Here is a 12,438-nt window from a genome sequence, read left to right as displayed (position 1 = left end):
TCTGCATTTTCCTCTGTATTGGTATTCTACTTTTAGGGCACATTGAAGGATTCACCTTCAAATTTTATTTAGTGGATTATTTTTAAGTGCCATTTGCTTATCACCAAGCCATTCATTGTAACTAAAGAAATTAAATGCAGAGCCCTGTATGAAATCCCTTGCTTTTTAATAAATAAGGAAATTTAAAATCCCTAAAAGGATTGCTTTCCTATACTACAACTTCGGACTTCTTAGTTCAGAAAAAGTTTGGAACAAACTTTGCCTACCCTTTCTTCAAAGTACTTATTACATACCATCCTTGGGGGGGGGGGGCACACAGAACTTGGAGATTTTGGGAGAAGATAATCGATGCTCAGGTGCAGCAGGTAAGAATCAGCAACTCAGCCGTCAGACCACTAAGGCAACTAGCCTACTTTTGTCATGAACAAAAATACCCGTTAAAATGTTAAGAAACTCTTTTATTTACAATCCACTTTTCTCCATCTTCCTCCAAGTCTGTTGGCTCTCCCAGCTTCGTTTTTCAAGCAACCGTTTGCCACGGGGGGGGGGGAGGGGGGCGAGGGAACCCGAGGAGGATCCAAGGCTGCAAAAGCCGATTTTCCCCCCCTTGGCCTTTGCTAAGCTCCTCTAACCAGAAGCCTTCGTGGCCGGGGGACTCTTTGCCATGAAGGCGCCCAACTTCCCTCCCTGCCTACCTGAGTGGACCCGTTCAGGGCGCACCGTCTGGAGGCCTGCAGGATCACCTCTCGGCCACCCCATGTCTTTTGGAGAGGCCTCGCCCCCGCCCCCGCACACTCCATATAGGGACAGGGCCCCGATTCCGAAGGTAGCCCAGCTCTACCCGCCGTTCAAAGTCAATTCCCCCGGAACCCATTCCGGAGCGCTACGCCCACACTAGGAGTTAGTATCCGGCATCCAAGAGGCCTCTGTCCGGCTGAGCCCTCGGAGCTGGGGCTCTTGGCAGGTTCCCAGCTTGGCTGAAGGGAGGCCATCACGGAGAGTCCCGCAGGCAAAACGAAGACTCGGGGCACCGCAGAGGCTCCCGGCCTTGCTCCAGGCCTGGGAGAGGAGGAGGCGGCTCGGGGTGAGCTGCGGTCTCCAAACCGGCAGGTGGGTGAAGCTCCGAGATGTGCCGCTGCAGGGCCTGATCAGGGGTAGCTCCCGGCTCAGTCCTTTCCGCGTCGCTTCCGAACTCCAGATCCAGGGATTCGGCCTCGCTGCTGTCGCTTTCGCCTTCCGAGCGGCTCGGGCTGCGCTCGAGCTCAGCTTCGCCTGCTGGCCCAGGCCCCAGAGCCGTTCCGGCTGCAGCCACTTTCTCGGCCGGTTCTTTCTCTTTGTCTTTCTGCGCCTGCGCCTCTTTGGAATGTCGCCATTTCATGCGCCGGTTCTGGAACCAGACTTTCACCTGCGGGCAAATTTATGTATGCATTTATTATTTTTTAAATTTATCCGCTGCCTAGGCGGCTTAGAATAATGAAAAGGAAGAAAAACGCAAGGCGTGCAAACGGAACACAACTAAAACAAATAAAGCCCTAACACTAAAGTAAACTATGACAAAGGAACACAACAAGAACAAATACATCAATATGATAACAAAAAGATGGATGGGTGGAGAGCACAAAGCAAAGGGTGGGGAGGGGGGGGAAAGAGACAAATACAGAAGAGAGGAGGGGCTCAAAATTAACTCGGGCTAGACCGGCATTTGCTCCATTTTGTAATAGTTCCCCTCCCTGGTCTGGGATATTTTTTTAAAAAGTAGAGTGAAATATTCTAGTTCTCGTGAATAAAGAAATAAGTGGACAATGCAGTAATTCGGAAGGATCATGTCTTTGAGGTTAATTCTCATTTTTAAAATGAAAAATTTAGGGCCATTTTCTCATGAGTCATCCAACCATTGTTGGGCCATGTCACTTTTTTGAGCGCAGGCTTTATATCACCTCAAGGATGGAGGGTGCTGCTTGGGAGTGGGAGGAGGAGGAGGTGTTGATGCTTTTGGTAGGGGGACAAGCCCTTCACAATTGTCTGGGCATTTGGGGAGTCTAACCCTAGAGTTCAGTAAGTTTGAGGAGTGGTTAAGGCAGCAGGCTAGAACATGGAGAGCTGAGTGACCTTCATCTAGTCCCTCTCTCTCAGTCTAGGAAAGAGTCACTTCCCACAACCTTGCCAAAAAACCCTGCAGGGATGTGTCCAAGTAGCTGCCAGAAGTCAAGAGTAGCTGAAAGCACAACATTGACTCTGTTTATGCTACCTGAGCAGAATGTCATCCATTCCTTTCTGTCCCTTTCCTTCCTGACAAAATCTGGAGGTTGGGCTCATTTTGCTGGGTCCTCCTAAAACATTAGCCACATAATTGTTCAGACCCTACAAAGGAGGTGGGTTCCAAAGTTTAATTCAGGATTTAAAGGTGCCCCCCCTTTTTTTTATGCAAGATAATAAAGGAAATCGGGTGAATCTAAAGCGCTAATTCATTATTTTGGCTTTCCTTGCACTGGCATTATCAAGGATGGTGACATTAGTGGACAAAAAAAAAAGGCAGAAGAGAGGAAAAGGAAAATACCTTAGACTTTTTTTAAAAAATCATGTATCAATGGGGGAATGAAATTGCTGAATTCCCAAGTTTTCCCTTCCCATCATAAGTACTTCACAAATTCTTAATCCTGCTGTTTCTAAGAGTGAGCCCAGCATTTTCCTGCAGAAATATTTGCAGGCAAAGTCACTGGTTTAGATTTTCACTTCCTAACAAAACTGAGTTGAGAAACAGAGACAGACAGAGACAGAGAGAAACAGACAGGCAGACAAACAGACAAATCCAGGTCTTCCTCTGCTCTCCGGCTACAACAAAATTATATAAATTCTTTAATTTGTACAACTCTGCATTTAATTTGTCCCTCTGCATTTTACACATTAAAATAACAAAGTCTCATTTTATTTCTTAGTTCTCCCTTCATTCCATTTTTTCTTGTTAAAATCTGGGTGGTCTACAGGTGATTGAGGCTGGAATGTTAATCAAACAGCCCAGGCTTTTTAGTTCTGGAAAGTAGCAGGGAATGTGCCTCAGCCTGAATTTACTCCAGCGGCTGGAGTTCCTTTCTCCTAACAGGAGGACCAAGTATATGTAAACAAGGGGTGGGGATATATGATGCTGATAACAGTTTATCCCATTTATACCTACATTTTTAAAAATATTTAAACATTTTAAAAATAAAATAACATTGATATTGTTATCAGATTCAAGTTATGAATCTGCCTTTATAATCATCCTATCACTTCTATCACTACATTTTTTTTTATTTTGTTCATATAAAAAAGTTGTCATTGATAATGATTACAAGAGGGGCCTCTTGATGGTATAAGTGCATATGTAGCTTGGTAACTAATTTTAACATTTATTCTAAAACAAATTGAGAGATCAGGTTACAGTTGTCAACTTGGTTTTCAAAGAAAGAGGTTAAGGCAATATCTATTTACCATGGAAAAAATCCAGTGAACTCTGGAAATTACTTCTCAGAAGCCATTTGTAGCATAGCACAATTAAACAATTCAAGTGAGTTCAGGAAAATTAAGAGTGTGCCTGCTTTCCCAGACATATTTACTTTACAGATAGGGTACAATATGTTTCTTTGTGGTACAAAGAAAAGATACTAAAATAATTAAAAACTATAGAATATGTTCTGTGTTTATATGTTATTTCATTAAATATTATTCTACTGTCTACCCCCACCCCACTTTCTATAGGAACTTCCAATATCTATCACCATTGATTAGCCTGGCTGGAATTGCTGGGAAATATAGTTCAGTCAGCCATTTCTACACATTCACAGGTTTCCCATATCTGTGATACGATAGAATCTGGACGATAAATCAAGGTTTGTATAGTAAGAATCACCTTTTCGCTGAACAAGGGATGTTTTTTTAATCCACAGGGCTGCTAGGAGGATAGTATTGGCATTTTCCTACAGTTTACACATTAGTTAGGGAAAGTGCTCGGAAATTTTCCTTCCTCAAAAGACAGACTTTCCTGGCTTATAAAATTTAGCCCCCACTCACCCAGAAAGGGCATTTGTGAATGAATGGAGGAAAAACAAGGATCCCTTTTCACCCACTGTGATGGAAAACACTGGAGAGGGAGGAAGAAAACATGTGCATTTGTCCAATTTCTCCCACTACATCAATAGAAGAAAAAAAAATCTGAAGCTCAGAATTGAACTGTGGACTCAGTTCCACAGGATTAGGCTGGAGTCAATGGCAATTGTCCATATTTTTGGTTTCTTCTCAGCCAGTTGTCCCTTCTTTCTTGCAGGCATTTCTCGCTAGCAGCCAAAATAAACACTTTGGCTGTAATGACAGATCAATCTCGGACCTAATTTATGGTCCTGCTAGACGTGTTATTTACTGCCTTGTCTTACTCAGGATGAAGCCATGTAGAAACAAATTGCTTATGTTGCACCCAGAGGTTGGTGGGGGAGGGGCGGTTAAGTTGTTCTTTTCTGCCCTGCAGGCGCCTCTCCCGCACATAAAACACTGTCCACTTCAACCACCTTCTACAAACAAGATCTACCCAGTTTAACAGCTTATTTAATTGATCTTTATTTTTGGTTCCCCAATACACTGAACCATAAAGTAGTTAGGTTTTGCAACATTCCATCATGTACACCCTTTCAGACCCACAACATCTAATCAAGGTTAAAATTAGGTTTAACATGTTGGCTAATAGTTGCTTGATTTGTAACTGATGTGGTTAAGGCTGTTGCGCAAACATACACTCTGTTCAGTAAGAGTTTGCAGATGGGTTAGATGACAAACTTGGGAGGCAGCTTTCAGCTTCTCTGAATATGGACAAATATGAAGGAGGACGTTAACAGGCATATAAGAACTCCATTTTATATCCAGTTTCCTGAATTCAAGCATTGGTGACTGACTTCAGTAATGAATCTTAACCAAATCAGGCAAAATCTTAAGGGCTGCAGTTGCATAACACCATTAACCCACTACACTTGATTAAATTTATTATTTTTGTTTATGACTTGCTGTGCTGTGGAAATGTGGCCTAATGATTTAGCTGCCCAGCTCCATGTGTTCTGCCAACCTAACTGAAATAATGCTGTGGTAGTGAGGCTGTTGTGCATATCCCACTAGTAGAAATTATTTTGGAATAAGCCAAGGAATAATGAAAACAGCTTCAATAAGATATTACTGTAGAACCACTATATGGGATAAGTTCCTCCTCTGGAAACATTGGTTTGTCCAGTGGGTAAGAAATAGGGATACCACAAGGCACTTATGGTGTGGGTGTTGCGCATGAAAGGTGAAGTGGGCAAGTCTATTTGCTACATATTAAATATAGGAGCATGTGGGTTTTATTTCTTTGCTAAGGTGACAGATTTCCTTTGCTTTAAATAATTAGCATTTAAACTTTAACAAATAACAGTCTGTGGAAGGATGGGATTTATAATAGACGTCCAAGTAGAAACACAGCTAAATGCTCAATCGGCTTTGGGGCTACAGATAAATTAGTCAAAAGGAGTTTTTTAGTAGGGGGAAAAAAATCCTTACTTGAGCATCTGTGAGCCCTAACATGGCGGCCAATTGTTTTCTGTCCGGTTTGGTGACATATTTCTGGATTTCAAAGCGTTTCTCCAATCCTTTTCTTTGGAGATTAGAAAAAACCGCCCGGGACCACGAGCGTTTCCGTTTGTAGGTCTGAGGCAGCGTGTCTTTCGTAAGCACCGCATACGGACCTGGAAGGTTGAATAAGAAAAAGAGAGACAGGCATTTAAGGGGCTGATCATGAGTGGATAAAAGTCGAATCCCCGTCGCCCCCGCTTGCAGGGAAAGTACGTCCAAGGGGGCTAACTTTCCCAAAAAGTCTCCAGTAGAAGCCGGCTGCTAAGAATAGCTCCGTTCCAGTAGTCAAGGATTACTAGTCTTGTAGTAAGTAAAGTACTAGTTTTTCAGTGGTTGCAAAAGAACCCTGTGCTGCCGCTACTGCGCCTGAAATAACGCAGCCCGCCCCTACAATTTCTTCTTTCTTTGGATCGTTTTATGCAGCTGGATCGCTAGTCTATTTAACTCCCCTCTAAGGATTCCCGGGCTCTGATTCTCCTTGAAAGTCAGGGCCTTTACCCTCGATCTTCCAGATGTTGCTAAATTTCTTGGCCACGTTAACAATCCCAGCCTTCCAAAGTTATAGCCCCAAGAGGATGTCAGTTAAGTCAGGAGCAAAGAAACAGTCTTTCATTAGCTCCTTTTTCACACCTAAGATTAAGGTTGCCGATCTTTTTGCTTGTCAAAGGGGCCATCCATAACCAGGATCCATTTGCGTGGAAATAAGCTCTGCTGAAACAAATAACGAGCTTAGGATCCGGTGCTGATGATTCCTAATTGCAAGCGCTGAGCCTTCCATAGGCTTGCTTCGTTGATCCTTATTTCAAGAGTAAAAGTGAGTAAGGAAAAAAAACCCTTGAAAAAAAAATTAATCTACTTTCCTCAATTGGGTGCCTTCCAAAGGGAGTAAATTTTAGCCAGGAAAAGTGCCACATTGTCTAGGGATGATGGGAAAATCGGAAGGCAACCAGGTTCACTCTCACTTTGAGAGTGGCAGAGAGGGATTGATCCGTGCTCAGGATGAGTTTTTATACCTGGAAAAGTGTCTTGAAACTGGTGCTGAACGGAATTCCTTGGGGTTGTGTTTAAGGGTCCCAGGACCCCAGAAGTCTCGTTAATGGGTTCTAGAGACGTGAAGAACTGGCCGGACGGAGGCTGTAATGTGGGGACATGAATCCCGCTTGGGCGGCTGGCGGTTAATAAAGAGGTCAGATCTGTGGGCACAGGAACAAGGAGAGCTCTGTTACAAGACTAGCAGAATGGTGCAGGTCCCAACCCCTCTCTACATACCTCGGCCATAAGCCCATTGGTGGCAAGCCCTGGTGGCCTGTAGGGAAGTGGGGGGACTCCAAGGCCACCTTCAAAGGTTTGGAGGCCCTCAACAGACCTGAAACTGACAAACTCCTCTGTGTACAAATGCCACTGTGAGGCTCACAGCATGTGCTTCTCATCCAAGACCAAAACTAAACTGTAAAACCAATTCCAATTCCATTCAAAACAGGCTGAAATCACTCCTCTGGTGACTGGGTAGGCCCAAACCAGGGAAGAACTTCTCCAGCAAACTCTCGGGTGCCTCTTTTGGCCTTTGATGCCACATATCAGACAGATGAGGGTGGCCATAAGAGATTTTCTCCCTAGTTACATTTCCCAGTTAATGTAGCCATTTGTACTGCAGTGCTGATAATCTGGGGTAATCCTTCCCATTCCAAGGATAGGTGGAGGGAAGTGGAAAAACAAAGGAAGACTGTTTCAGGGAGGGCAGCCAAAGAAAGATATTTCTACGAAGAGCCCAAACTGCTTTTCTTAATTTTTTTTTTTTACAAATGTGAAGTAGCCACACTGAAAGTAAAAGGGCAATTCATGTTTGTGACAGGCCTCTAGACCATTCTCCCTTCCTTGATTCAGCACATTCTTCAATTGAACCTCTCTAAATTTGCTTGCAAAGGGACCAGCAGATTGATTTACCTGATAGGTAAAAACAACCTCCAGGCCCAAGGATGCTCAGCAACGGGTTGGGCTTCAATCCAAAAAACCAGCTTTCACCATGTGGGAGCTTAAGCCATACAACCCAAAAATTCAAACTCAGGATTTTTGCAGCTTTAATGTGATTTTACAATTAAATCACAGCTATCCTATCTGTCTGTCTGTCTGTCTAGCTATCTCCTGGAAAATAAAGCTTTCTTGGGCTGTTTGCATTTCTCATAATCCACAAGGATATTTAACATTAAGTGCAATCAAAGATCATTTTCCTTTGGGTCATAAATATGCCCATCATAAGCAATAATGGGGTGACTTTGCTCATGGAGACAGGTCGGTTGCTCTTATCTCCAACACCCAGATTAATACATTCATTGATGGGCAGTGCAAAGCTACAAATGCTTGCTGAGAAATAAACCCCATTTACCTCATGGAGGACTTATTCACAATTTTGGGAGTCAGAAAAAAAGACTACATGTACCGACAATTCAGATACCCTGCGATCCTAGAGAAAAGCCACTCAATTAGTTTAGAACCGCAGTATCCATATCAATGAGACTTACTTCCAAGTAAATACATTCTGGAAGGAGACTCTGGCCTGAATTTCTTCCAAAGATTTCTGAATTTTTAAGCAATCCAATTGCTCAACTGTTTGTTCCATTGAGCAACAACAGAAATATTGCAGCTGCAGCAGAGCTGTGTTGGGTTCCTTCCCCCAATTCTAGCAAGGGCTGGGCTTTTACAAGTTACACTTGATTATAGTCAAAGATTTGTTTTTGTTATTTGTTCTTTTCAATCTTTTCGAGCTAATCTAAAAGGTTTGGGCATTAGTAACTGAAGGAAGATTAGCAAAACGGGCCCTTCTGTAGACTCTTTTCCCCAGTTCAACCCACCCTTCCTGCAGGTTGTAAGCAAGGGTCCGCAACCTCATAGTTGGACCACACAGGGTTGACCTTCCAGTTGAACTGGGAAGATTACATATAATCTTCCTTCAAATAAAGAGACAGTACCGACCATTCTAAAGGACTGTTGAAAGGAACCTGCAAGAACCGGAGAAGATTATTATGCTCAAATTCTAAGGGGCGCTGCTTCTCTGTTTAACACACACACACACACACACACGTTCTGTTCCACATACAATTTAACATTCTCCAGAAGGGAGAAGAAAGCAAAAAGCTAACCTCTCAGGGTGTTGCTCTCCTTCAGTTTCGGGTCGAACTCGGCAGACAAAATGCGATCAATCCCAAATTTCAAGTCTTTGCTAGAGGGAGCGGCTGCAGAGCCGGAGTGGGTCTGGCGGCTTTGCCCTCCGCCCGGGGTTCGTGCACCCCCGCCGGAGCCGCCTGTGGGAGAGCGCTGGTGCTGAGGATGAGAGTTGTGGTAGGTAGCCGAGAGAGGTGACAGCCTAGAGGCGAAGGCGACCGAAGTGTCCGGAGCCACCATGGGTGTTGGTCTGAGCGGGGAAGCGGCGCCGTGGTACTGTGCATGGGCATGGATTCCACCTAAATGGGAAGCCAGATTAGCCGCGGTTCCTCCGGGCAGGCCGTCCACAGAGGCTTCTCCTGCGGCAGCGTGTAAGATGTCCGCGATGCAGAAAGACGGTTTCTTGAGCCCCGAGGGATCCAAGGAGAAACAGGCGCCAGCGCCGGGGCCGGCCGGGGTACAATATGCCGCTGACCACAGACTGAAGTTGGAAGCATAAAAGGGAGCGAGTCCGGCAGTGTACATCCTGCCGATCCGGCGGCTCCTTTCTCCGCTCCTTTCACTGGCCAGATGGACCCACAGACTCGATAACTGCGCGCTCCGACTGACCCGCCGCCAGCCAGCAAACCAGCGAGCAATAAACTGCCTCCTTTCCTCTGGTCAGCCCGGAGAGTTCAACGCCGAAATGTCTCTTGGCCCGGCCGCATCGTTGGAGGCGAAACGAGGCCACGCAGAGCTCCAGCCACGCGCTGCGAAAGCCAGGCGCGACAAACAAAATAACAACAACCCCCCCCCCCCACAAAAAAAAAAAAACCCAATCTCGCGCGCGCACCCGCATCCAAACACACACACACACACACACACCAGAAACTCCCCTCTCTGGAAAAAGGAAGAGGGGGGGGGGAATAAAAAGTATCCACCCGCCCACGACCCTTCGGCAAAATCAGCTTCCCAGACTCTCTCTCTTTTTTTTTTTCTACTTCGGAGAGAAAAAAAGAAAAAGAGAAAGTTTCTTCTGGGATTTGATTGGACGGGAAGCGGCCAATCAGAGCAGCAGAGGGATGGCCAAGAAAGGAAGGAAGGAAGAAGGGGGAGCAGCAAGCCACGCCTCCGCCGTGCCCTCGAGTTTGTGACGGTTCTCGACCCAGCGAAAATCGGCTTTTCGGAGCTCTCCGTTTCCCTGAACTGGGTCTTCCTCGAAACTGCAGGGTTCTTGCTAATTGGTCTCGCCGGTCCTCTCTGCCCAAGGAAGCGGTGTAGATATGCCCGATTCGGAGCATGTAGCTCTCTTTATTCTTCACGATCCGTCCCCATTTGAGCTTCAGAATCAGAGGCAGCGCCAGAGGCAGCTTAGGTTTCTCTTCGGAGAATTCTTCGCGGGCGATGCAAAGAGCGGGCATTCCCTTTCCAAATGAATTACCAAGTCCTTTCTAACGGAGTTAGGAGTGTTAAAAAAAAACTGAGGCGGTGTCATTCCCCTCCATTCCTGAATATGGAGGATCTGGGGTGTGGGGAGGATGAATCTTTTACGCAGCTCCTTTCATTCTACCCAACAGGTAGGCTGGGACTGACTAGTGCCCGAAACTTCCGTGGGTCGCTGAAGGATCGAGTTGCTATTTCAATGGATAAAGTGCACCGCAGTGAGCTCCCTGGATCTGTGGCTAGGCTGTTTCGAAAGGCAATTCCTTTTTAGGCCGGCGCAAACAACACATCCGATTGTTTTATTTCGAAATGTGTGAATGGATGGCAACAAGGCCTGAACCTACAAAGATAGCACAAACAAACCCCCTGGATCTGGACTTCTTTTTCAGAAGTGAAAGAGATTTTTGGAATCTGATCCAGTCACAGAAACAAGTGCTAGGGAATGGTGATAAAAATCAGGAAGAAAAAATAGATTCCCTTAGAAATAAATCCCATGAGGTCCAGAAGTGTTTGATATCATATATTAAAACGCAGAGCTATCACAGTTATAGGTTAGATGGTTATCCACCCTCAATTTGAACCTCTGGAACAGAAAAGTAATCAGTGCTGATCTTCAGAGGAAACATGCCTTTCTTAATGCCAGTTCAATGCTCCAACAATATAAGACTGCTCCCCCATTTATATTCTCTGCAACACAAATTTTGCACAATTTTGTACAGTTAGTCTAAATTATTGCCTTTGAGTTTTAAATCTTTTTTTCTCCCCACAAAACCTACTATTCCTTCTTTAAAATATTTCGAGTCCTGATTCCCATCAAACAGGAATATTGCCTCATACAAAGACAGGATTGCTACAGAGATAGAAATATCAGAAAAACAGGATGCTTCTCTAAACTGGAAACAGTGCCGAATTTATGTTAATCATAGAATCATTTTTGTTACATGTTTATTTTAAACATCGGGTTGAAATCTTACAGTCCAGAACTGAATGTGTGGACGATGGAGACAAAAATGTTTGCAACTTTGCTCTTTCCCACATTTATCATTTCTAAATTGTATTATTATTAATTTGGCATATGATGAGAACATGACATAAATAAACATATATACAGTCCATGTAATTATACAAAAAACATGTATAGGGGTATGACAGTGGCCTCATAACTAGATATCCAATTCGTATTTCTGAACATGAACATGCTACTTCTGCTTGTTAATTTCAACAAGATTTGTCTAAATAAATGCCCTAAAGACCAGGTGGAAATAAATGACATTTACTCAAATAAAAGACTTTGTATTTAGCCTATAGAATTACAAGCATAAAGCAAGCCTTGCCCTGGTCATTAGGCATTTTTTTAAAGTCTAAACATTCTGTGTTCCTAATATCAAACTATCTCTATATCGAAGACTCTTTTTTAAGAACACCAAAGAGATGTAAATACCCTTCACAATTAGCAGTTAAATGACTGTGCTTTGTTTTGCAATCTTTATCAGCCCCTCCAATCCTAATGAATTTTACATAAAGAGAATTACTTGAACAGCAGGGAGGAAAACTCTTTGGTTAGTGGAGTGGGCTCCTTCAGGGGAACCCCAAGTCAGAGTGAAACCAACCCTTTCAAAAAATCTACAACTAATGTTCAGAACTTTTAAAAATATCCTAATCTTAAAATCATTCCCAGTTTGATAGTGGTGAGATTGCTATAAAATTCCTAAGCTTACAATCGCTTAAGGCTAGCAACTGCAGGGGCACAAATCTTCACTGGGAACGTCCCATTGAATTCAGTGAAGAACATTTCGGAGGAAAAATATGTAGATCAGTCTTCCATACAATTAAACTCTTTTCACAAGTATGCCTAATGTCCTGTCCAAAATTATGGGCAGGAAGCCATCAATTTTATTTCATTTTCCACTTTGCAGCAATCACTAGAAAAAAACCCTGCCTCAGCCATCCTTGTGACACCATAAAAATCAACTTGTTATTTTCATATTGGCACATGTTATAAACTGGATAAATCTTTGAATGCCGTCCTACAGATATTGGGTGAAACTTCAGATCCCAGAATAATTATTGTATAATATACATTCACTTTTTCTGGAAAGAAGAGTCACAGGGATTTATCTCCACCATTGACTAATCAAAAATCTTCCAGCCCACTTTAGCTCAACTTCTGGTGACTTTGGACATCTCTGTTCAATACATTTGATGGCAGAAGGAAAAGATTGCCCTTGTGAC

General features: G+C 43.8%; 1 protein-coding gene across 2 annotated transcripts; it reads right to left on the bottom strand.

Annotated features, from left to right (window-relative positions):
- Positions 1-564: 564 nt before the first annotated feature.
- On the bottom strand, positions 565-9,432 carry HLX (H2.0 like homeobox). Of its 2 annotated transcripts, XM_070949224.1 has the most exons (4): positions 8,763-9,359; positions 6,639-6,818; positions 5,554-5,738; positions 565-1,405 (listed from the first exon to the last, which is right to left on the bottom strand). In XM_070949224.1, the coding sequence occupies exons 1-4, from the start codon at positions 9,307-9,309 to the stop codon at positions 992-994; spliced, it is 1,326 nt and encodes a 441-aa protein (XP_070805325.1). In that variant the 5' UTR covers positions 9,310-9,359; the 3' UTR covers positions 565-991. The 2 variants fall into 2 exon arrangements, with proteins under 2 accessions (XP_070805325.1, XP_070805321.1); XM_070949220.1 differs by lacking the exon at positions 6,639-6,818 and having other exon boundaries at positions 8,763-9,432.
- Between the last annotated feature and the right edge of the window lie 3,006 nt (positions 9,433-12,438).

The sequence above is a fragment of the Pituophis catenifer genome, unplaced genomic scaffold, assembly GCF_029215685.1.
Source record: "Pituophis catenifer annectens isolate HBS135680 unplaced genomic scaffold, rPitCat1.0.hap2 SCAF_1, whole genome shotgun sequence".
Classification (NCBI taxonomy): domain Eukaryota; kingdom Metazoa; phylum Chordata; class Lepidosauria; order Squamata; family Colubridae; genus Pituophis; species Pituophis catenifer.
This window is presented reverse-complemented; position numbering and strand designations above follow the sequence as displayed.

What these genes read in the sequence shown, in the direction of transcription:
- HLX (XM_070949224.1), bottom strand. Translation starts at nt 9,309, where the DNA reads ATGTACACTGCCGGACTCGCTCCCTTTTATGCTTCCAACTTCAGTCTG. An exon ending in GTTTCAAGACACTTTTCCAG is followed by an intron (nt 5,739 to 6,638) that starts GTATAAAAACTC and finishes TCAACCTTCCAG; the next exon opens with GTCCGTATGCGGTGCTTACG. An exon ending in TAGGGCTCACAGATGCTCAA is followed by an intron (nt 1,406 to 5,553) that starts GTAAGGATTTTT and finishes ATTTGCCCGCAG; the next exon opens with GTGAAAGTCTGGTTCCAGAA.